At 35.4% G+C, this 25,147-nt stretch overlaps 1 protein-coding gene and 1 long non-coding RNA gene across 3 annotated transcripts; both read left to right on the forward strand.

Annotated features, from left to right (window-relative positions):
* Positions 1 to 2,069: 2,069 nt before the first annotated feature.
* Positions 2,070 to 5,536, forward strand: LOC112190514. Its single transcript, XR_002932437.2, has 3 exons — positions 2,070 to 2,299; positions 5,253 to 5,342; positions 5,489 to 5,536. It is a non-coding gene; the product is annotated as an uncharacterized LOC112190514 (long non-coding RNA).
* An 8,808-nt stretch (positions 5,537 to 14,344) lies between these two features.
* LOC112188446 (vesicle-associated protein 4-2) lies at positions 14,345 to 17,629 on the forward strand. Of its 2 annotated transcripts, XM_040514840.1 has the most exons (8): positions 14,348 to 14,502; positions 14,533 to 14,900; positions 15,667 to 15,737; positions 15,983 to 16,064; positions 16,208 to 16,326; positions 16,851 to 16,928; positions 17,047 to 17,166; positions 17,280 to 17,342. In XM_040514840.1, the coding sequence occupies exons 2-8, from the start codon at positions 14,615 to 14,617 to the stop codon at positions 17,340 to 17,342; spliced, it is 819 nt and encodes a 272-aa protein (XP_040370774.1). In that variant the 5' UTR covers positions 14,348 to 14,502; positions 14,533 to 14,614. The 2 variants fall into 2 exon arrangements, with proteins under 2 accessions (XP_024183331.1, XP_040370774.1); XM_024327563.2 differs by having other exon boundaries at positions 14,345 to 14,900; positions 17,280 to 17,629.
* Positions 17,630 to 25,147: the final 7,518 nt, after the last annotated feature.

A 25,147-nucleotide genomic window follows, 5' to 3' on the forward strand; every position in this document is an offset into this window, starting at 1 on the left:
TTTTCCCAGAAAGTTGTTATCTTCTCCCCCAATCGAACCAAGGGAGCGGCTAGCACCTCTTGGCATGCCATAGGGGTGCGCTGTTTTGATCAATAAGCAATGCTGGCTTGGCTCCCTCCTCAATTTGACTGATCATCTTTAGTTGGCATTTGGTATCGGCAGAGAGGACATAGGTGGCTGAACTCCAGCCACTGCACAATGCAATGTACATGATAATGATGTCCGCAGGGCAACCGAGTAATCGGTTCTTGTTGATAATAAGCTGCAAAATCCTCCAAACAAATAGAACACGAGGGTGAATGTGTGATAATAGTAATATCAACTGTCACTTGCTCCAAACCATCAATTGATGATTTAATCGCAGGAATCATTCCGCCTACACCTCCGCCTCTAACTCCAACAGCACCTCCAGGCTCCAACATCTCCACCTACACCTCTAACATGTCCATCTCCAGCTCGAACAACACCTCCAACATCTCCAACTACACCTCTAACATCTCCAACACCTCCAGCTCGAACAGCACCTCCAACATCTCCAACTACACCTCTAACATCTCCATCTCCACCTCCAACACCTCCTAAACCCCTAAACCAATCTAGATCAGAGATAAATAAATAAAGGATAAAATCCTCAAATGGTACCTAATTATCACGAAATGCACTTTTTGGTACCTATAAATTTTTAGAGAGTCTAGTGGTACCTGGACTATTTCTCCGTTAGCCCTTATAGTACTTTCGTCCATTATTTCGTTAAAAAAGCCTACGTGGCGGTCATGTGAGTAAAATAACAAGGGTAAAATAGTATTTTCATTCATATCTAGAATTATGGTATATAGTATATTGAAGGTCTATAATTAAAAAGTAATTTGACACATAAAAAATTAAAAATAATACCCAATCCGTTCTTCACAATTCTCGGGTTACTGGGGGTAATTAATTTAAGTATTTTGTTTGTGTTTAGTTATTTTTTTTATAAAAATTTAATATATATTCATTTGGTCAACTAATGAGATAATTTTTTCTCAAACAATTAGTAGGATTAACCAGTGGAAGTAGTAAGTAAATGTAGATATTCACTAATTAAATTAAATTCTAGCTCTTTTTTTTTTTAACCAAGTTTAATTTAGTTTTATAAAAGATTTGTAAAAAAAAATATTAAAAATAAGGTTTTTACGATTTTATCCCTACTTTAACGAAATAATTGACGGAAGTACTAAAAGGGCTAATGGAGAGATACTACAGGTACCACTAGACTCCCTGAAAATTTGTAGGTACCAAAAAGTGCATTTCGTGATAATTCGGGTACTATTTGAGGATTTTACTCATAAATAAATAGATAAAAGGGCGTTTCTGAAAATCACCGAGAAAAAAGAAAAAAGAAAAGAAAAACTAAGTAGCCCACCAACAGCTCAGAAAGTAGGCCCACTAACAGAAACTCAAATTCTAAATTTACTATTACTATTTACTAAGAGTATCTCCAACAGTAGGAATTATTTTGTAGTTAAATATAGCTAAAATTGTGAAATATAGCTATTAATTTAACAATGTTGCTCCACCAGTAGTAGTTATTTATAAATAATTTACTATATTTTATCAAATCATAAATTGACATGTGGACAAAAGAGGAGAGAGGAATATAACTTTTGCTTTAGCTATGCATGATTCTCTAGCTAAATATAGCTAACCAATTTAGCAAAAGCTAAATTTAACTTAGCAATAGCTAGTCTGTTAGAGTTGAATTTTTCTTTAAAAATAGTTATATCTAGCTAAAATTTGAATATAACTAGTCTGTTGGAGATGCTCTAAAGGAGGGTTGGTGTTCATTTCTCCTGTTCATTTAACAATTGTTTTGGCTTGAAGTGGAGTGACGGAAATTTTTTTGCAACCTCTGCCACCGACCTGTCTATATCGCGTCTTTCCCCTTGATTTCCTCTTTCTTCTACAGTCGTGTACTCATCTTTATCAAATCAAGAACGATCGAGTGCGTTTCTTTGCTTTGCATGAAGAGATAGAGAGGGAGATCGGGGGCAAATCCCTAAAGCACAGAGTCGTCGCCGAGTCAATCCAATTGATTCCGATAATTTCAGGCTAGGGTTCCAAATTTTGAACCCTTAATCTGGTAATTCTCTCACCTAATTCTCAGGTCTGATTGCATCCGAATCTGAATACTGTCTCCTTTCGAGTTCTTCTGGGCTTGCTTATTCTGGATTTTGTTTAAAGTTGTGGTCTTTGGATGGAAATTGGAGGTTTCGAATTTCTAGAATATTGTCTCGATTCGATTCTTCTGGGCTCGGTTATTGTGAGTTTTGGTTATGGATTGCTAGGTTTTTTTATTATTCATTGATGCAGCTAAAAGCAAGCGCATAATTTAACCCTATAAATATCATTAGTAGTATAAGCAAGTAGGGATCGTTCTATTCCGGGGATTGAGAGTACACCTGTAATTGCAAAAACAAATTAATAAAAGTAAAAAGTATTATTTACAAAAATAAAACAAAGAATAAAAATATATACAAATGAACACAAAAGGGGGTTTTAGAATTATTAAATTAAAAACTAAAATAAATAAAATAAAGAAAATGTAAAAACATATATACACGGGTGGAATGAGAGAACAAAGATCAAAACTGAAACTATGATCAAATTCGATTAAACCCTAATATTGTTCATCTAAGTCATGAGAAAGGAGTTGATCATGTGAAATATTCGAAAGCAAATAATTTCCCATTTTTTACTTTTCAATGCTAATTAACCTAAGTGAAAGCACAAAGATTAATCCTATCAAACATGTCATGATTGACTAGCTTAGTATGAAAAAGTCCACCTAATTGCAATCCTCTTTAATTAAATTCGGTTTTTGTCCAAAACCTTTACTACTTCGATTCAAGTTACACAAAACAAAAAGTTGATTTCATGTTCTTAAATCTAGCACCATTCATATCAAAACCCTAAGTGTTTCGAACCACATAAGATTAAAATACAAAAGATATCTATAAAGCAAATTTAATTAAACAAACTCACATAAGCAACTCTCGAATTACAATATAAGAGTCGAAATTCTCATTTAATCATAAAAATTCCAGAAATAATAATTTTGTTCAATCATGAATGTCAACTAAAACAAAACCAACGAAATTCAAAGCAAAGGTTACAAAGTAGAGGTCGAATTACACCGTGGATGGAAGATGAGGATGGGTGATTAACGTTGCGATCCTTGAAGCTTGAAAGCAAGTCTTCAATGGTGGATGGTGGAGGAATAGGTCACGGCTCCTTCTTCTCTTGCTTCGGCCTTGCTTGAATCCCATGGCTTGCTTTAGAGGATGGAGAGAGTTTTTCTAATGTTTATTTTCTAATGGAGAGAGGTTTCTGAATGAAGAGGTGTGTTGTGGTGTGAGGTGTGTTTAAACGTCTAGCATAGGGGGGTTTATATAGGGAAATGGCCAAGTTTTGCCACACAGCTTCGACCAATCACTTAGCGCCACGTCAGCTCTGTGTGACATCCAACCAATCAAAAAGCTCCAAAATCAATTCCTAATATATTGTTGTTGATTTTCCCAAGATTATTTCTGATTTTTCTCTTAATTTTCGGCCAAATATCTAGGCATGAATATAGACAATGTATCTGGATGCATTTTGGACCTTTCTTCCCTTAAATCTCTCCATGGCTTTATCCTTAACATCCTCCCCTTGATTTTCTCTTGATTTTCACATTAAAATTGCAGATTTTATTCTCTAATTTCAGCCAACATATCTTGAGGGAATTAAGGAATGAATCTGGACTTGTTTTGAACCTTTTCTTCCTTGAAATTCTCCCTTGATATTCTCCACGTAATCTCCTTGATTTTCCATGCAAAAATCAGATTTAATCTCCCAAAATATCTCCCACGTCATCATGTTGCCTCCTAATGCCTTCAGGTTTCCTAGCCTCATCAGGATTCCTACGTTGACTGGGATTCCTAGTCGGACCAGGAAAACTCTATTTCTTCCTTTCAGTTTCATTTATTCCAAGGTACCTAGAAAATAGAAACTTTTATTAAAATTACTAAAAATAGAAACTTTCTAAAGATGGAAACTTTCCTAAACAAGAAGGATTTATTTAAAGAAATAACTAAGTAAATATGAGGAAATAACAATTAAAAAGTAGCATTAAAATGCTCCTATCATTCATCGTCATTTTGGCCTCTGTATTGATTTCCGTTTCACTGGTTTTCTTTACTGATATGGTTTTGATGCAAAAAATCGATGCCTTTTGTCTTTGTTTTCTGTTGTTGCTATAAGATACGCATATAGAGTTTGTTATTTTATATGTTTGAATGGCTCTCCCTCTTTTTCCTTTGTCAACGATATTGGGGTTGATTGATTTGTTTAGTAGGTACAGAAATTACTTACTGTTCTCTCAATCCCTTTGAGAACGAGAGGATCACATTCAATAACATTACATCTTCTGCTATTGTTCCTGTTGAGATAAAAGTCTGTATCACTAAAACTGATTTGGGAGAGGAGAGAATCATATAGACTTATTAAGAAGATAGACAAACAATACTTTGCATCTTTGCTCACAGTTCTAAAAATGATTAGGATATCTTTTCAGTTTTCAATTTACTTTACAAATTGGTTTCCAGTTAAAATATAATTAATTTCTTTTTACTCATCAAATGCACACTATAGTACCATGCTCTATTTTTATGTGTATTTCTTAGACTAATTTAGTCCATGGCTTCTTAGGCTAACTGTTTTCAGTTTCAAATTGCATCTTGATGATTAATGCTAGAAATTAAAATTAAGTAGTTGCTTGGTAACGTTATGTGATCAATTTCAATTAAGAATAGATAAGGAAGATAAGAACTTAGAGACCAAAGATGCAGACAAGGATAAAAAGATGTACATAGACTGATTTATAGGAATAGCAATAAATTAGTTAATAACAGTTTTGTAGTTTTATCCCGTCTCATCTCTGTTCCATATCTCACATATTTTCAAGATACGTAAACTGTTAAGTTTGATAGAGCAATGCAATGAATAAGAATTTTTATGTCATTATCATTCATTTCTATTATGTAAACCAAACCTCAGTGTATCAGTTTGCTTGGTAACATTCTGTGATCAATTTCAAATAAGAATTTGCTATTGTAACAAATTTTTTTTTCCTTTTTCTTTTTGCTTTGGTTTACAGAAATATTGCGTTGAGATTACTTTTTGTAGTTATATGATTAGTTTAATAATTGTGTTGCAGTTTTGTTCGCTTTTTACAGATTTTATGCAAAAAAGTGTACGTATCATTGCAGTGTCGCTGTTCCTTGGTCTGCTGTTTAGCATTGTCTCCATCTTTTATTCTTATTCAGGTATAAACCTTGAATTTTTGTTAGGTCAGCCACTGGTTTCATTTGCTTTCATTGTATTGTGTTGTTTTTCTACATTGAGTTTATAGCATCTGCAACGATGGTATATGTTGTTATAAAGTTTTAATTGTTCCTATTTTATTTTACAGATTTTGGGAACAGTGTGCTGTCGGACAGTTTAATTGTCTGCAATTCAGGTATATATTTGACTTAATGTCTTTTATGTACACAAAAGACATTTATTGATCCTAATATTTGAACAGTTAATTACCTGAGTGTTATTTTTCTACGCATTGATGTTTCAATAGCGTTGGTAAAAGAATCGATATGAAGTTATGTACTGCAGTATTGATTTGTTGGTTTCTTTAGATGAGTAAAAGTATTGTGTAGTTTTGTTTCATGGTTAATGTTTTTTATGTGTTGTTAACAAATTGTTAATGTTTGCATTTCTTTTGTGTTTTAATTAAATTTGCAGATTTTAGTCTTTTGTGATGTGATTATCGTTGTGATGTTTTGATGTGTGTGTTCCCTTTTTTTTTTAGGTCAAACACCGTCGCAATGACCCATTGTGGTGTTTGGATTTTATTGTTACATTTATGTAGCCAGTTTCTTACTTTCTGTTTTACATTTGCTTAAATTTGCCGGTAGTTTACATTGCGGACCTCCGCTTTTCGGTATGTAGATCAATGGACAGAAGCATTGATTCTTTTGTTACCTCGGCATGAACAATTCTGATTTTAATTTATCTGATGGAATATATTTATCTGCACTATTTGGATCACTAAATATATAGTTTTTGATTTGGCTAATTTTTTAAAGTAGTGATCCTTGCAATGAACCTAAGGAATAAACTATTTTTGAGAATGAAATCAACTACGTGGTTACTGGAAAGAGGGAGGTTTGCAAATCGCCCTCTTAGAATCGGGTTTTATCTATGTATATGAGAGACCAACTAGGAAGCCGTGGCATTAGCCTCGCTAGGAAGCCGTGGCATTAGCATTAGCATCGCTAGTTAGCCTTGCACTAGCCTCACTAGGAAGCCTTGGCATTACATGTTGGCATGCCGCTCGAGTGAGCAACTCACCCTCGGTGCCCCTCTCGAGCTTTGATTTAGTCTATAGCATGGGGTCGCCCCTCCCTTGCTTGCTGGCGTCACTTTCCTCTGGGCAAGGTCGAACCCTAACACATGCCTTGGCACGCCGTGGCATTGCATTAGCATCGCTAGTTAGCCTTGCATTAGCCTCGCTAGGAAGCCTTGGCATTACATGTTGGCATGCCGCTCGAGTGAGCAACTCACCCTCGATGCCCCTCTCGAGCTTTGATTTAGTCTATAGCATGGGGTCGCCCCTCCCTTGCTTGCTGGCGTCACTTTCCTCTGGGCAAGGTCGATGAACCCTAACACAGTGGTTTCATCGTCACTTTCTTCTTTTCATCACATGCCAAAATTTGGTGGCCGTTGGAGATGGTGGCGGTGGCGGCGCGTAGGGTAGCTTTTTAATTGCGATTTCTGGCTAGTTAAATCCTAGAAATGTCGTAGAACTTATATTTGAAGTTTGGATGGATATCGAAGAGGATTGAAGGAGTTGAGATTATGGGATTTGTGATTGAATTTTAATTATCGTAAAATTATTTTCCGTTCAATAATTATTTAGGTACGAATGATTGTGTACAGGACGAGGTACTGACTCATCACTCGACGAGGATCCTTACGCTTGGATACCACGTTAGCCGTATACTATGAGTGGACTTTTGTTTCTAAATAATGATGCATGCAATTGTTTTTTCCCGAAATAAGTATTTATTTAATTAACTATCTTTTTACCATAATTTACTTTCGGGAAATTGATATTGATTTATCTTGGTTTTGACATGGGAAATGGATTAGTGATTTAAATTAGTGTTTTAAATTTATCAAGTATATTATCTGGATTTAAGTATTCATTACCATATCGATTGGAATTTCGAATGGAAGTTTATTATGCTCGATTTTGAATTTGTGATTTATATTAAATTTCGATGAAGTATCTTCCGAGGTGATTTCCGGAATTATTTATATTTTCATTCGTCGATTTTGAGTTTCCTAAAGGATCTTCGAAAATGGGATTTTCGTTGGGATTCATGGATTTACTTTAACCTCGCATATTGGTTTATGAATTCGAGAATATTTTGGCGTGGGGGGCCACGTCGTTGAAATATGTATTTTCTCGTGAGATATTGGGGGAAGCCTTACTGATTTTCGATTTTCATATGATTTTAACCCACCATACCTGGGTCGTCATATTTATTGCTAGCTAGCCTATTAGTACTCCTCCCCACTTACTCTGTGTTCGTGGGTGAGTTTTTTAGCAGAGCATGGGATGCTCAAGAGTGTGGGACACTCCGACCCGAGCCTGGGAGGCTCCCTTACTTGTATGGTGATTATTTCTTCCCCATACTCTGTTGTTACTTGACTAGCGGGGCTAGTCTGATTTCTCTTAACCAGCGGGGTTGGTATGTTTCCACAAGATTTCAGGGTTTAAAGAATTATGTTTTATAATTGTTGCATGCATTGGGTTTTTTTTTTAATGAAATAAACGTGGGAAAGTATAAATTCCTTTTTCTTTACAATTACTTATTTTTGTCCACTCACGCTAACGTTTTTATGTACTTTCCCCTGGGCCGTTCGGTTTCAAATGCCTAGTCTGCAGAGTAGCTGGTTCAACATAGTAGGATTCGGGGCATAGCATCTGCTGCTGTAGTTTTCATATTGTAGTTAATCGTTGAACCTACTAGTACATGAATTCTTTTTCTCTTTTAGATTGCTCTGATAACCTGTGGGACATATGTTGTAAAGTTTGGGAGTTGCACATGTGTATTTGGTTTATGTTGTATGATTCGTATTTTAGTTGTAAATTGTGGCGTTGTTGTGATTTGGAGAGCAGGGCGGCTCCATAAGAATAAGGATGGTTTATTATTATTGGGTATTAGGAAAGACTCCCTTAGAGTGTATTGGGTAAGAGGGAATTAAACAACACAAAACAAAAGTAGCTGATGAAGATTACCTGATCTGTTGGCAGAGACTGAGGAGAAACAGTAGTAAATTGCAGAGATAGTGAGAAACAGAGGAACAGAAGAGAAACCCATCTGGGTTTACACCATTTCTTCTTCATCTTCTCAACTTCGCATCAACAAACTAAACTAGACTCCGTTCTTCATCTCCACTAGCTGTAGAGTCTTGTCTCTGTGTCAAAGAAGACCAGGCTGCCGCCTCCACGCCCCAGCAACCAATCAACACATATTCCAGATGAAATTTTTCTTAAGGTTAACTATGAAGAGCTCAACACTATGTGACATGGTCTTCACATTCATGTGATACCATTCTATAGGTTTTATGGAGGTGCAGAAGGGCGAGTATGTAGCTTGCTGCACCATTGCCACTGTAAGTATTACAATAAAAGGATTAGTGGGTATTTATGATTCAAATTATACTAATTGGATTCGTTGTTTTGCAGGTCAAGAAATTCAAAGATGCATTAGCTAAATATGAGTCTGATATCATACTTGGCTGAGATATAGGTGAAATATCAGCAAGATCTTCTTCACCATCAACCAAAGAAGAGAGGGTGCGGGAGGATTTGGTCATGTAAAACATAGATTTGTCTGGTGTTTGGAGCAATGTGATCCATAACCATGAGGGTAGGGCTTGCTCTCTTCGGGCGTGTACATCTTAATAATCAACCATTTTACCTTACAGGGACTGAGATTGGTAGAACTTCATAATGGCAATGATGCACTGAACCTTAGGAAAGATCTAAGATTTTGATAAATTTTTGGAGGATGCTTTAGCTTTGTTTCAGAAGAAGCGGCTGCTAAAATCTTGATCCAAAACTGATTCATTCAGTTATCTAAAATTCTGCTCTAAATTTTGTTTATTAATATATTAACATGTGAATGAAAATAATATGGCTTTAAGTTTCAATTTGAATAGAGGTCAAACTAATGATGTCCCCTGATACTAAGGTCTTCTTTAGCTCAATCAAGGCTTCTAATTCATTGATAACACTAATTGAATCGGCAAAGCGCGAACAAAATTTCTAATTATATCGATTCTGGACCAAAGAATAAGCAAGCGAAAAAAGTATAATCTCAAACCCTGAAGAACCAATCTAGTATTGTTAAGCATGCTGAAGTACAAATTTATTACAAATTAAACAAACAGAGTAAAGAAGCCCAATGTCACCTACAAAATTCCCAACCAAATAAACAAAAAGATGACGCACTAGCAGCTTGAAGAGACAGCAGCTAGCACCTCTTGAACTTGCAACTGTTATGAATAAGTCAATATGTGATGTCAACAACCAAAATAACTTGCAACTTTTATGAATCGGTCAATATGTGATGTCAAAACCTTAAATAAGCACAGCACACCAAGATAAACAACCAGAGGCAAGAACACAAGAACACAAATTTAAGGTGGTACAACGAAACTTTTGCCTACGTCCACTGCGTAGAAACCAATCTTAGTCTTACTATATTTATAATATGCATCTAACAGACTTGATAAACAACCAAGAAAAGAGACTACTCTTCCTATCTCTCTCTTCTTTGCCCTCTCTCACTCTCCAACTCTGAGAATGGAATACACTTTGTCCTATGTCTCTCTGATGCAAAACTAAGAACAAAATCCCTCTTACATAGCCATAAGGAATTAGTTTTCTTCATCAATTAAGAAACTCATTCCCATTGGTGGTAGGCAATTATGTCTTCTCTTTCTCTGTAACTGACAAGGATTACAAGTAATCCTACATCAATAAGGATATATTTTGTTTTTTTCCTTATTAGAACTCCATTCATTAGTAGGAATCCAAAACCTACTGGGTAGACACTTCTTGTACTCTAAAATAATTGTCTTAGAAAAGACAAATGGGATAGAAACCCAGGGTGCAATCATATGGCATGCCACATGATACAACAACACCCACAGACAGAAACTTGTCAAAACTGAGTTGAAGTATTCAACATTTGAAACTCCAACCAAGTGATTCACTAAATAATAATATAGTAAAAAAAAAAACATAAATAAGTAAACAAAATTTACGAGTGTTTTGGGTATCAAACTGGTTCACAAAATTTATTAAGAAACCCATAAGTCTTCTTTTATGATTGATACCATGCAAAATTTACCCAGACTCACATTGATACCATTGTGAGTCTAGGTATCAAACTGGCTGGTACACAAGAGTTGAGGGACTATTGGTGCATTTTTCTCAATATACAAAATTGCTAAGCTCATACATAATTTTATCGGTACCACACATGAGGTTTGTTATTTGTTAACCTTTCAGATTTTTTTTTTAAAATTATTAGAGGGGTATAAAATTTAACAATTTATTAGTGTGTACAAAATAATATCAATTTAAAGTTACACTTTTGATATCTTGTACAAACATAATATTTTTAGAAAAATATAAGTTGCGATGTTTTTTTTTCTTACTTTTTTATTAGCAACAACGCTAAAATTAGCTTGCTCTATAGTGCCACAAACATCGAGGCAGTTGATGACTGTACCCACAATGAGAAAGGCACCATAAATAATTAATTACTCAATTGATGCCCAAAACCTTCCTAGGACAATCAAACAGTTCTAGCATGACTGATTTTCCAATAGCGTCGTCATGGAAGCTTTTGTTGACAAGTCATCTAAAATGAGTCTAAAGTAGGCATGAACAACAAGAGTAGTGCTTGTTTCTGGAAAGATGTCTAGTTCGATCGATTGGTTTAAATTGGAAGGCAAAAATTGAGTTTTTGTATCCATTGGTATGAGCTGCAAGCAGAGTTGGAACATATAGAATTGCTTGGAGTGAAGCATACTCTGCCTGATCATCTTTAATAGCTTACGTTCTCAAACTAATCGAAGCTAAAGAGTTACCGTGTCACCATGCCTCCATTTATTTGAGATTGGTAGGAGACTACCTGCATCCCGCAAACAAATAAAATCGATTACGTCTATAATCTACACTTGGAGTTGATGGATGCAGACTTGGATCAGTCAATGTTGCCTTTGCACCATCTGAATCTGTCCAAATTGGCATTCGCATATCATATCTTGTTGCATATCAAATTATTGTTTAATTGCTTCCAACATCTCAAATATGTGAATCATTGATAGATGAGCGCATAGTAGAGTAAAATTTATTGAAATTGAAAAGAGATTAAATTATTATAAGTTGATGTCACATGAAACCAATGGCAGCAATATCATGCTCAGATACCCCAAAAACTTATAGTCATGCAGTCCGGGGGTATGTCATAGAGCATTTCACACAAACTATACCCTAAAGAGTATAGACATGATTCAGGTGGCTGGGTGGTACCACAAGGTCATGATACCATCTAATAAGACCAATCCAGTTTTAAAACTGGAGTTATGGAATTCTCTTCTTGTTTATGATCCTATACTCCCATAAAATTTTGCACACCAGCTGAAAAGCCGACAAACAGAAGCTATTATGAGAGCGAAACTGTTCCACTTTCATGATATCATCACCCCCTCAATCAGCTGCCTCCACCTCCGTTCTTAATAGCTAGCTTAAAGTCTCCTATTCAGCTGTCTATACGTTACAGTTTTTTTTTTTTAGTTGTTGTTATTAATTTACTTGTAATCATTCAAAACAAAGTTGAAGGGATGAAATGAGATCAAGAGCAAGTCTACAACTGCTGTTAATTAAGTGAGGGAAAAGTGTTCTTCATCGATTATCTTGTTCAAAAATGGTGTTAGAGAAGAGAAGAATGGTAATGCAGGTGATTCACTTGGACTAATTAATAATGTACGTACTTGAGCTGCTGGGGACCCAATTGAGCTGGAAAGGGGATGATGATTTCCATTATGTCTACTATAATTAAGAAATTCATCAAGATCAGTAAGTATATTATATTAATCTGTAGCTGATCGTAATGGTAGGAATACTACTGTGCTCTAATTTTTAAGCAACTAGATCCCTTAGTGGCTACTACATACATCAAACTTATACAATCAATCTCGACTATCTCAAAGGAAGAAAGATCCACAGCATAGGGGGAACAGAAAGTAACTTTACGCAAAAGCTGTTTGATTATACCCTAGCTAGCATACCACAGCATTAGCGATTTAGATTTGTTAACATTGCCCCAAATGAAATTGTTGGTAGGCCAAAATCATTATTGTACCTATCAAACATGATTTCATTCATTGATTGAGAAGATGCCTTCTTTCTACTAGTTATAAACAAGAGGGCCACATGGGAGCATCAGTAATGGCACCACTGGCTGAGCAAGAACTACATGTTGCACATAATGGTACTAACTGGCATCATGGAATTGGGATGGCCTATTCATAATTATGAGGCCTTATGCATGCTCTCTTTTAAGCCTTTCACTGTCAGTTTATCCCATTTATGATTTATCCAACCATTCTTTTAAAGCAAAAGTAGAATGTCGCACCAAAGAATAAATCGAAAGAAATCATAACAAGATTTGAATGGGAATATGTCGATCGTTGGCGCAACTAAAGCTCTAATTCGTCCACAAATGGCTTTGCTAGAGCCTAGTGTTGCTATCAACTGTTATATTCCTAAAAATAATAGAGTATCAATCTACTCACGTAAAATTTAACGTCAATTGATGACTTAATATCAAAGAAATCACAAAATTAAAATATGAAACTATCATATGTAGTGGTGTAGCCAAAAATCTCTCTTAGAGCATCTTTAGCAATGCTAGCCATTTTTGAGTCAAATTTTAGCTAAAGTAGCTAAAAAGTTATTTTAGCTAGCCACTTTAGAATTACATCTGCATCAATGCTCTATATTTTAGCTAGTTTTGAATTTATATTATTTTTTAAATGAAGATTAAATAGTTTAAATGTATTTATAAATTACATAAAATAACTTAAAATGAATGTTTTAAATTATAGAGAGCCTCATCCCGCTCTCTAAATTTAGGAGCGAGATAGCTAAAAGTTATAATAGAGAGCCACTTAGGAGTCTGGTGCAGCTGCTAAAATAGATAAAAAGCTATACATGCTCTCCAAAAATAGCTAAGGAGTCAAAATAGAGAGTCTGCTAAAGATGCTCTTAGGAGGGTCAAACTTTATTAACTAACAAATTATATTCATTTCTAGTCGTACTCTAAAAATAACACAATCTTTTGCCCAAAAAATATATATATATTAGTATAATTAAGAAAATTTAGGTGTAATATTTCTTGTACTAATGCTGAAATTGAAAGATCCTAAAATCATGTTGAATAAATTTTGAGTTTTAAGATGAATGATAAATATAGAAAAACTTATGTGTTACTTCAATTAGCATATTAATAAAGATTCGTAAATATGCGCATATGGGCATATATCGATCAATAGGGTAAGAAAACCTTGAAAAGATTTGTATTAATAGTGTAAAATATTATTTCATTCCATTAAAGTTTAAAGATAATTAAAACTAATTAAGATAAATTTGTATTGAATTTTAAAAATTGAGACTAATTAAGGACTTTTCAAAAATTGAGAAGGGTCAATTTTATTTCATTCCATTAAGATTCATAGATCATTAACACTAATTAAGGATTTTCTAAAAATTGAGAAGGGTCAATTGACCCTTCTCGCCCTAGGCTAGCTACGCCTTTGATCATATGACATTTGTAACATCTCATCTTAGGTGATTTACAATGGTCAAAATGTTCCGACTACACCAAAACATTAGGACAAACTCTACACTAGTAATTCTGACAAGATTAAATTTATCGACGTTCATCATTTAACGGCCAGACAGACGATCAAAGTATTGTTTGCATTTTAGAATAATAAATCACAATGTGGTAAAACTCAAGGCTAGTGAAATGAAAAATGTAATTAGCTCTTGCATCTTAAAAGAGAAACTAGAGAGATTGAAGCCGCAAAAGTCTCGACAAAAACCAAAAAGAAAAGAGGAGTACAGCCCAAAAGTTCTTAAAAACTTTGAAAAACTCCTGCGCCAAAGTGACAACCAAGAATAGCAGGGAGAGAGTTAAAAGTAACCACCGCCAGTTTTCGACAATCCAAAAAGTCCAGAGTGTGAAAGGTCACTCTCACTCACATTCGCCATTTGCAACCATACAGACCTTTCACAAAACTGAGACACACACAACGCTAAAACCCACTTCACAACAAATTCAATCTTTCAGGACATACCGCACAAACAAAATATCTCTCTCTTTTTCAAATATCTCCGGCCAAAACCCATTTGCCGGAAGGCTGATTTCCGGTGACTGTGTTGGGAAGAATGGCTGTGGAGGCTGAGAAGTTTGGGTCCGACGGGAAGCTTTGGAGTCTGTGCAAAAGGCCATTTTGGCAGTCAAGAAATGCTGCTCCTCCTTCTTACTCTTCATCTTCTTCTTCGTCTTCGAATTTGTCTTCTAGGCATAATGCTCAGCAGCTTAGTCGGATTCACGAGTCTGTGGAGCGTCCGACGCTTTATTCTGCCAGTACGGTGTCGTATGTGGCCAAGTCTTTGCTTCCCGCTAGGAGAAGGCTCCGTCTTGATCCTCCTAATAAGCTCTTCTTCCCATGTACGCCCCTTATCTTTCCTTATGTTTGGTTTTGAATGATTTTTTTTGATCTGGGATTTCTTTTGTTGTTAAAGTAATGATTTTGATCTAAGAATCTTGAAGAAAGAAAGAACATTTTGTTTGCTTTTGTATGTTTAGTTTGATTGCATGATATGTCTGTTTTCTTAGCTCAGACTGGTTTCGTTTCTAAATGCTTATCTGGGTCTTCAGCATGATATTAGTACATAACTACGTATAACTTGTATCTTTGGAGTGTTCTGTGATTTTCTTAAGCTGCATGATTTTAGTTAAGTTTTGATTCCTATTAGTGTTGATATAACATAAGCTATGATCACAGTAACTCAATCCTGGAGTAGGATCTTGAGATTCTTTAGTCTTTTCTATGCATATAAATTGCATTACTTGTTCATCATCTATGAAAAGTTGGTAGATTTCTAGTTTGTTTTGGTATACCAGTCCAGGGCTTCTTCATAGAATCAACATTATGTATATTTGTTCTTGTTTGTTAAAAGTTAGAGTTGTCCTGAATCTGGTACTTGTTGAGTGTGGTTGAGTAACAATAGTTTTGCTGTGAAGTTAGATCTAAAGCATTTGGTTTCTATAGACAACAGCATTACTTACTGTGTCAGTGATTTGTCTGTGCATTTAGCTTTCTCTCCTTTCTTAGGTCCCAGGATTTCTTATAAGAGGTTCAATTTAGAAGTATTTGCTTATCAGTAGATTGTGTACAGTTGAATTCCTTTTCTGATTAATGATTTCATGGCAGATGAACCTGGAAAGCAGGTTAAGAGTGCTGTTGGGATTAAAAACACTTCCAAGTCTCATGTAGCTTTCAAGGTATCGACTGTAATTGTGTTTCAACCAATCCTAGGTTCTCTTTTCTGTGCTTTTTCCCTTTCAAGCATTTTATCTTTTACTATGGCAACTTGTCATAACTAGTTGGACAACTAGACATTTGATCCTGCACATTGTATCGCATTGGACTACAGTTTCAGAAGCTTTTCTACTGTCGATTTGATATATTATGCTTATCCACCAACAGAATCATCTAAGTGCTTACCGTTTCCGTGTTGGTTTTTCAGTTCCAAACAACTGCACCAAAGAGTTGTTACATGCGTCCTCCTGGGGGAATACTTGCTCCTGGTGAAAGTCTTGTTGCAACTGGTAATTCATTGCTCTTGATATTTCCTTACCACCCCCTCCCCCTTTCATTTTTAAGCTCTTTGGCATTGGCATTTGCAGTGAATATAATGCCAGCTAGTATAGATTTTAGTTTGTATCATCTGAAATGGTAACGTGACCAACAGTATTCAAGTTCGTGGAACCTCCGGAGAACAATGAAAAACCAGTAGACCAGAAAAGCAAGGTTAAGTTCAAGATCATGAGCTTAAAAGTGAAAGGAGAAATGGACTATGTTCCAGAATTGGTATGATTGAAAGCATTTTTCAGACTCTTTACCTTATGTGAAACTTTATTTTTCTGCAATAGGGTTGTTAATATTTCTATGACAACTAGACCGATTATCCAATTTGAAATGAGTCTTTTCTTGTCAGTTCATTGATTTTAAAATCTACCACACTTCTACATTCTTAAAATAATATCAGCGAGAGTGTAGGTAGAGTCCAAAAATTTGAACCAAGGTTATTTTCTCTTGATGTTTCCAGATATGAAAAGTCAGGCTTAGATTGCTGATTGTATGTCATTGTTTGTAATCCTCATATACTGTCTCAAGCCTGCTGCACTACATCATTAATATGTAAAATTATTGACAGAATCTGTAATTGGAACTTCTCTATAACTGGATCTTTCATCTTCTGCTTCTACAGCATGTTGTAATTTGGAGTCATTTAATCATTTTTCAGACATGCTGTATATTCTATGAAAATATAGAAACAAGTGTGCCTCCCAATCTCTGATGTTAAACATTATCTTTTGCATGTATTTATGCAGTTTGAGGAGCAGAAGGAACAAGTCGTTGTTGAGCAGGTTTTACGTGTTGTTTTCCTTGACCCGGAACGCCCTACCCTTGTAAGTTGGATGGAGATATCTCCAATTTGTCATTTCGCTGCACTTTGTTTATTTTATGCCTTGTCCTAATTTGGCCTCAGTAATGAACATTGTCGCTTTGAATTTGATTATTGTTAAGGCAATGGAAAAACTCAAGCGGCAATTGGCTGAGGCCGAGGCTGCTCTTGAGTCACGAAAGAAGCCTCCAGAAGAAGCAGGGCCCCGAGTTGTAGGAGAAGGACTGGTCATAGATGAATGGGTGAGGCACTCATCATGTTTGTTGGTTCTTCTGATAGAATGATGGCATTGAGCTTTTACAGATTTTCATGTTGTGCATATTCTAATTTGTGGCATGTTCATTTTCCTTTATAGAAAGAACGGAGGGAAAGATACCTAGCACAGCAGCAAGTTGAAGGAGTAGTTGATTCAATGTAGAGTTATGTACCCTTCTGATTAGATCATTTCTTTCTCCAGTGTGGAAGTTTCTATATGTGATTTTGTATTGGGTGTGCCCTCTTCATGTATCTGGAAGAAAGTTGAGCATGTTCTACTAACAGAGCAGGCAGGCAAGGGGTAAATGGAAGCATGTTTTGTTGTGGATAGGTGTATCTGTAGATAGTGTAATATTATGTTTTATTCAATGCTTTAGAAATCTGAATGAAGTTCCATAAACTGTGTTGCTTTTAAAACTTCTGAAGGAAACCCTACCATCTTAATTCTGTCCCTGATCTTATAATTATTTGGTCCATTTGGATCATGGGTAGGTTAGTAGGTGCACTATTAACTCTGCTGCCATGCTGTCATAATACACTATAGGGAATTAGGGATTATGAACAGAAAGAAATCTAATAAAAAAAAGCTGTGGTTTGTAAACACCTACAACTATTATTTGATCCGATACAGATATCACAAGTTGAGAATGAGCACAATGAGGCAGATGATCCACTATAGGGATGCACAGAAGCAGAATCTTGCTGCATCTATTTATTATATAAATAAGTAATGTAATTTGGATTGAGATCTGGTGATGTTCTTAGTTTATTGTCCCCACTAGTAAATTAATTTCATTTTAATCAAACATATCTATAAATAGACCAGATTAATTATTTTTGCATAGTGAGAGGAGTATCTGGTTTAGCTTTTGGTAGCATGGAAATGTCTAAGATCTTTCACTTTCCGATTGTAATTAGTTGTTTACAGTTTCTATCCCATTGAGACAGATTTAGATTTGAGATTGAAGATTATCTGTGCACTAACCCCTAATAAAAAAGATTGGTGATCTTTGGTGTGAACAAAGGCAGAGATCTTATCTTTTAAAATACTTTATCAAAGGAATTGGAATGTAAGCCAATAGATAGATGCATAGGTAGATAGGTACTGCATTCTTGTAAAGTTAATTACAAATTAATCCAGAACCCAATGTTCCTGCTCTCATGATGTATTTAACAAGTGGGCAGGTCCGATTGAAAAGTATCACTATCCACACTGTTTCCCTGTTCTTGAAGGATCTGAGGCTAATTATTATTAGCATGTCACTGTAGTCGGAGACTAAACCCACCATGAAATAAGAAACTTGAATAAACTATCATCAGTGGATTTTCCTTTTCTTTGTTCTTTTTGTAAGCATTAGTGGGGGTTATATCACCATCAGTGCCAATTAAATAGGAATAGGTTTCGTAAAAGAATTTCTGGGTTCATAACTTGATGCAAAAAACAACAGATTTTTTCCCTTTTTAGTCCTTTTTAGCTGGGAAAAGGTCTAAAAGTGAGTACTTAACAGTATTTAAGCAATAATTCAGACTAATGGGGACTAATTATGTTTGTTCCATTCCAGCTCCCTTCTGATAATGACCTGAAGATACTGACAGCATGATCATATAACTTATTTATATGAAGAAAAATCCACTAGCTAATTGATTATTGATCTCTCTTAATTTAAACGTTAGCTTTTGAATTAAGAGAGATCAATAATCAACGTTTGAATTAAGAGAGATCAATAATCAATTAGCTAGTGAATTTTTCTTCATAAAAATTTTAAATGTTAAGCAGTAGTGGGTAGTATATCGATCACCATCGGTGCCAAGTCTTTGATGGGTAGGGTTCAAGAAAAGAAAATATGGGTTCATAACTTCACGCAGAAAATACCAGATTTTTTTTTAAAAAAATTTCTTTGAATTTTTGTATATGGCAGAAAGTGTAAAAGTGAGTAATTAAAGGGTATTTTAAGCACTTATTTAGCATTACATTGTATCGACATAAATTATGGGAGACCAATTCTCTTCCTTGTGAATTCTGGTGATGACCTGAAGAGGTTGAGTGTGATTATAGAAGTGATCGGTATGGAGGTCATTGTTTAAGATAGTGATTAAAGGCTTAAAGCTGAAAGGTGGACCTGAGCTTTGAAAGCTGTGTATGATGGCGACACCGTTGATAACAATAAACGCCACGGGCTCTCCAGGTCAAGATAAGCCATTCACTGTATGTGACGAGTGTGACAACCATCTCATCATGTAGAAAATACAGCAATGCCCATATCTACGGGTTTGAACCGGATGGCCGCTGTACGGACCGCAGCAAAATCACACATTTCTAGTTGCATCCACCTGCGCTATTGGGGATCTACTTGGGAAAAGATTTTGGATTTACCGCATGTTACGTAGCACATTTAACTCATCGGTTATATTTTTATAAGAAAAATGAGAGAATATTTGACAACAATGTTACTGTAGATTATTAACGAATATAACAGATAACCTAGCGATTTTTTAGAAAATAAATAAAATAAAACATCGTTAGACATGTGTGCAATGTTGCAATTTAAGTTGGAGAAATATGAAGTAGAGCATGTCATGTAACCTAATACATTTCACCTCCTAAACACGTCCCACGAAAGCGGGTATGTAGTGTTTGGTATTTTATATAAGTAGCAAGGGTAGTCCAACACTCCCAAGTAAAAGGTTGTGAACTTTTGATTAGACGTTCTTCAAAATGAACCTGCTAGAAAAATTATATTTACAAAAATAATTAAAAGTTTCATAGTGTTTTCTTTTCCAAAAAAGAAAAAAAAAAGTTTCATAGTGTTTTAGAATATTAACTCTCTGAATTCAGAAATCGTTAGATTAGTCACTGTTTGCAATGTGTCACGTATAATGTAGTTAGCTAATGAATTTTCGGTTTAAAATTTTAATACCCGGAACGTCATAGACTGTCAAATTGATTTCGGCGAGCGAATCTGACACTGAAAAAAACAAAACATTTACACATATAAGAGGCGGTGATCATTGATCGGAAACTTTGTCTCTCATTGCTGCCGGTAGAGTTTCGACAAGAACATCGGAATACTCGAATGGACAAAGGGTGTTTGAGTCAAGAAAGCACAGAGGCACGTGAAGCCCATGCGTGCCCATCCCCTTCCCAGAAGCAGAGCCACTATCCAACTCCACATCCGCCCGCATGTCCCTCTCCTCCATTTCATATCAGATCCAATAACCTCGAAAGACTGTTTTGCCCCTGAGGGTGAAAGAAACAAACGAAATGTAAGAGTGAGTGCTTATTGTCTTTACGCGGGGGGTGATTAATCATATGAATACTACATGGTAGGGTCCACATAGAGGTAGAGGGACTGGAACGTTATTATTAGACACGAATTGGTGAGTCACCAGATTTCCCCGTGGGGAAATCCGGATAAGATCGCCACCTGTCCCCTCCTCCAACGCGTGGTACTAGCTAAAAATATTCTCATTTTCTCCTATCTCCTTCTACAAATCTCTATTTATCGCGATAAACTCACTATTGTTTAGAAAAGTAAATAACACCGTCACTGGCGTCACATCTGTTTTATCTAGATTTGTAAATAGACTGAATTTTAATTTGGGTTGGTCCGGATCTATTATTATTTGACAGATTTAGATTGAAAATTTGATTTGTTGATCTGATAATGGTCCGAATCTGTTAGTCTATTTATTTAACAGATTAACACAGATTTAGATTGATTCGATCTGTTAATAATTTGATTTGTTTTTATAATTATTTAATTTTTTTTTATAAATACAATATTTTGCTTACTTTTTTATTTGTCAAATTATTTTGCTTACTTTTTTATTTGACAAATTATTGTGCTTACCTTAAAGTATTTTTAGCAATGCTAGCCATTTTTGAGTCAAAGTAGCTAAAAAGTTATGAGAATTTATATTGGGACCTCCAAATCTGCTCACTTGACCTCATTCTATAAAATGACTATTAAAAACAATAATTATACCAAAAAATATTATATTTATTTAATGTAGACTTTCCAATTCAATAATATTAGATTGTATTTCTTATTATTTTCCTTCTATTTTCATTTTCCAATTTCACTACATACTCATTAAAGCATTCATATATATTTAATAAGAATTAAAAATATGATTAAGATCATGTGACATAAAAATGTATGATATATATGTTGAACGCATATTGGTAAGGAAAAATAAAATAAATCCTCTTATGATTTATGACCTAAATCTAAGTCAATCCATTATATTTGCAAAAAAAAAAAAAAGTAGTTAAAAAAATATTTAAATAATTAATGGTACAAAAAATACAGGAAAAAAATAAACATAAAACAAATGATTTTTTTTTTTTGCATAGCTAAAATAGGAAAAAATTTTAAAAAAATAGTTCATGGCATTTTCTTATTGATTAGACATTAATTTTTGAAACTCAAGTTTGATTAAGAAATGTATATTTAGTTAAGATTTATAGAGTGAATAAATCATTGAAATGACTAAATTTTTTATTTTAAAGATAATAATTTGTTTGCAAATTATATGAGTGAGGTTATTTGAGGAAGTTTAGTGAGGTTTAGTGAGTAAATTTAGTATTTGAAAATTTGATAAGATGTGTAAAAAGCATGGAGGTCAAGTGAGTAAATTTGGAGGTTCTAATATAAAAACTCAAAAGTTATTTTGACTAGCCATTTTAGAAATGAGTTTGTATCAGTGCTCTCTATTTTAGGTACTTTTGAATTTATATTATTTTTTGAATGAAGATTAAATAGTTTAAATGTATTTATAAATTACATAAAATAACTCAAAATGAATGAATTAAATTATAGAGACCATCATCTTGCTCTCTATATTTATGAGCGAGATAGCTAAAAGTTATAATGGAGAGCCACTTAGGAGTCTAGTGCAGCTGCTAAAATATATCAAAAGCTAAACATGCTCTTTAAAATAACTAAGTAGACCGAATAGAAAGTCTGCTAAAGATGCTCTTAGTGCATTGTTTTGAGAATTTTGGTTATTTAATTCAATATTTGGAGATACTCTTTATTTTGTTTCAATGTATTATTAAAGTTTTTATGAAGTATCATGATAAAAAAAATTAATATTATTATTTTAAATTTAAGAATATTCATTATAATAAACAGATCAGACTAGTGGACTGTGTATCTGTTAATCCGCTAGATATGGATTTCAATTAAGCTATTGACTATCTGTCAAGTTACCGGATCAGGTCGGATTGAATTTTATTGTTACTAAACGGATTCTGATTTAAGTCGATCCGCTCCAAACTGATCTATTTACAGGTCTCGTCTTACCTCACGTATTTCTTATTTTTATTCATTGTCTTTTAGTAGTTGATCATCCGACTGTTCAACTCTTAAGTTTTTAAAAGTAATTTATATATACAAATAGATCAAATCACTTGATAAATTAAATTTATCTAATTTAAATTGTTGATCTTCATAATACTAAATGTAAATTATAATTATGAAGATCATAATTTAGTTGAAAATTTATACAAATGATATACACATGTAATTTAAAACTAAAGAATTAAGTTGACGAGCTGTAATCAAGGGATTAACTCCACAAGCATTCTAGAGAACGCCTCCCATGGGTAGGCGATTCTGCACCTTCCTCCATCTCTGATGGAGTAAACTTCCGGCGCCTCCTTTGGTGCCGCAGACTTCGAGTACGGCCCATGCCGCCTCTTCCTTTATTCCTTTTTTTTCTCCAAGAAGTCGAGGTCCTTGATCCATTTTGAGGCGATGGATTTATCTTCTACCCAGACTGCTTCGCACTGGGGATTGGAATTGCTTTCGATTCGGCGCACAGGATTGGTGGCTGCTAGTGACTGGAAGGTTTGGGATCTAGGGACCCTAATGTCTTTTAGGTCAGGATTCAGATTAGGAGCAGCTCCGACAGGTCTGCAGTCTGATCGAGCCGTTTTCCTTCATCATGGATGGCAGCAGACATGGTAGAACTATCTTTTGTCTGATCATTAGACGAGTTGGTGGCGCTGTCTTATTGAGATGGCGACGGGGAGAAATCACGCCGGCTTCGTTCTTGCTCGGCTGTTTGCGTGCTCTAAGGTCTGTTCCTTGGTCCTACGTCGCCGACTTGATGGGTGGAGCAGGCGTAGCTACGGTGTCAGTGACTGTAAGAGTAGCGAAGGCGGGATAGATAAGAGCTCTGTTGGATTAGCTGGTAGGGTTCACTCTCTTTGGGCTTGGACCTTGATCTGTTTTTTAGATTTGGGTTTGGGCCTTTGTTGGTGGATTAGGGCAGTATTACTTGTCAAGTTTGTCTTGACAAACTTGATTTTGGATTTGGGCCGGATCAGGATCCATATTTGGGACTCGGGTCGCATTCAAATCCGGATCTTGGATCCGATACAGCTGCTCATATTGATCTAGTTGTTGGTTCTGGTTCTTAGGAGTTTGTTTGCTAATTTTCCAGTTTCTGACACCCTCGGTTACTTTCGAACTCTGGTGCGTGAATCACCTCTCCTAGGTGATCGTCTCAAATGTTATGGTTACGATTACACTGCTCTCGTGACATATGCAGTGCAGCGATGTCGTCCGACATAAAGTCACATGGTTATTTTTCATTTTAGATGTGTATGTGCATCTTGCTATCTTTTATTGTTTTCCTACTCTTTAGATGCGTTTGTGCATCTTGTTATGCTTTATTGTTTTTTCTTTCGATACTTTTGCATCGTTCCATGTACTTCTCAGTTTCATCTAATATAGTTTGTCGTCTTTCTCTTAAAAAAAAACTCCACAAGCATTCTTTTACAATATATATAAATACAAAAATAAAAATAATTTTTTAGCAAAGAAATCCTCAAATTATTATTTTACAAGTGTATATAAAACAGTCCTGCGTCAACATTAGCTAGCTCCCCGTACACACTTCTTTACTAATATTTTTGCTTAACAAATCAATCATCTCTATCCTCCTCATAATGCAATCATCTGCTCATTCTATATAATAAAATCAAACATTTGTATACCTTAATATACCTTAAGTTGAAAAAAAACACAAATCAGTCACAAAAATCAACCCCCCAGCGTCAAACTCATTGATTGTATGGAAATTATTCTATGCACCGACGGTGTAAGTGACCCAACCCTTATAAAATAATCTCAACCCTTGATATTTATTATCAACTTTATTTTTAATAAACAAAAAGTGTATTTAATGCAATCTAACCATTCATTTATGTTGGTGCAAGTGCACGGTGGTGCTCTGAATAATCTCTCTTGATTGTATAGACAAAAATAATTGTCAATTTGACTTTATGAATCATTTCCTTTTCAAGCGATAGATTAATTACGCAAACCATTATCAATATAAATTATCATCGCATGAGATAATACCAAAACAGTCGAGAAATTGAGGATAAAGTCAAATTTGCAGTCTGAACAAACTGATTATTAAACCCATCAATACCTCCAAAAAATCCACAGAAAACCTCCAAACGAAGGTGGGGCCACTCTGGGGACCACTCCCATTATAATATCCCAAAACCACCCTTCCATTACCACCAGTCTGTTCCAAAACCCCTCAACACTTGCCATCTTCCTCCTCTCCTCTATAAATACAACCCCCTGTCACACCCCTCAACACTCTCATCACAGTCTCTCCTCACAAAATACCACCAACCAAAAACTAAACTCTCTCACTCTCTTCTTTAAACATGAACTATCTCAACCGCGTGTGGATGGCGGCCAGCGTTGCGACGGTGCAGGGCCCGTCGGACCAGGTCTCCAGACGGAACTCCGGCCTTAACTCGTTTCAGCTCAGCCGGAGGCGATCCGGCGGGGACGCGTCGTCGGATCTCCCGCCTTCGCCCGGCGGAGCCGGGTCGGGTTTTTCTGGAGGAGGAGGAGGTGGAAAGTGCGAGCAGAGACGACAGCAGTCCGATGAGTCTCTGCAGCGAGTCATGTACTTGAACTGCTGGGGTCAGGG

This window comes from Rosa chinensis, chromosome 2 (assembly GCF_002994745.2).
Source record: "Rosa chinensis cultivar Old Blush chromosome 2, RchiOBHm-V2, whole genome shotgun sequence".
Classification (NCBI taxonomy): Eukaryota; Viridiplantae; Streptophyta; class Magnoliopsida; order Rosales; family Rosaceae; genus Rosa; species Rosa chinensis.

Coding starts and splice junctions, on each gene's coding strand:
- LOC112188446 (XM_024327563.2), top strand. CDS start 14,615: ATGGCTGTGGAGGCTGAGAAGTTTGGGTCCGACGGGAAGCTTTGGAGT. Junction 15,738..15,982: donor AGTCTCATGTAGCTTTCAAG/GTATCGACTGTA, acceptor TTGGTTTTTCAG/TTCCAAACAACTGCACCAAA. Junction 16,929..17,046: donor ACCCGGAACGCCCTACCCTT/GTAAGTTGGATG, acceptor ATTATTGTTAAG/GCAATGGAAAAACTCAAGCG.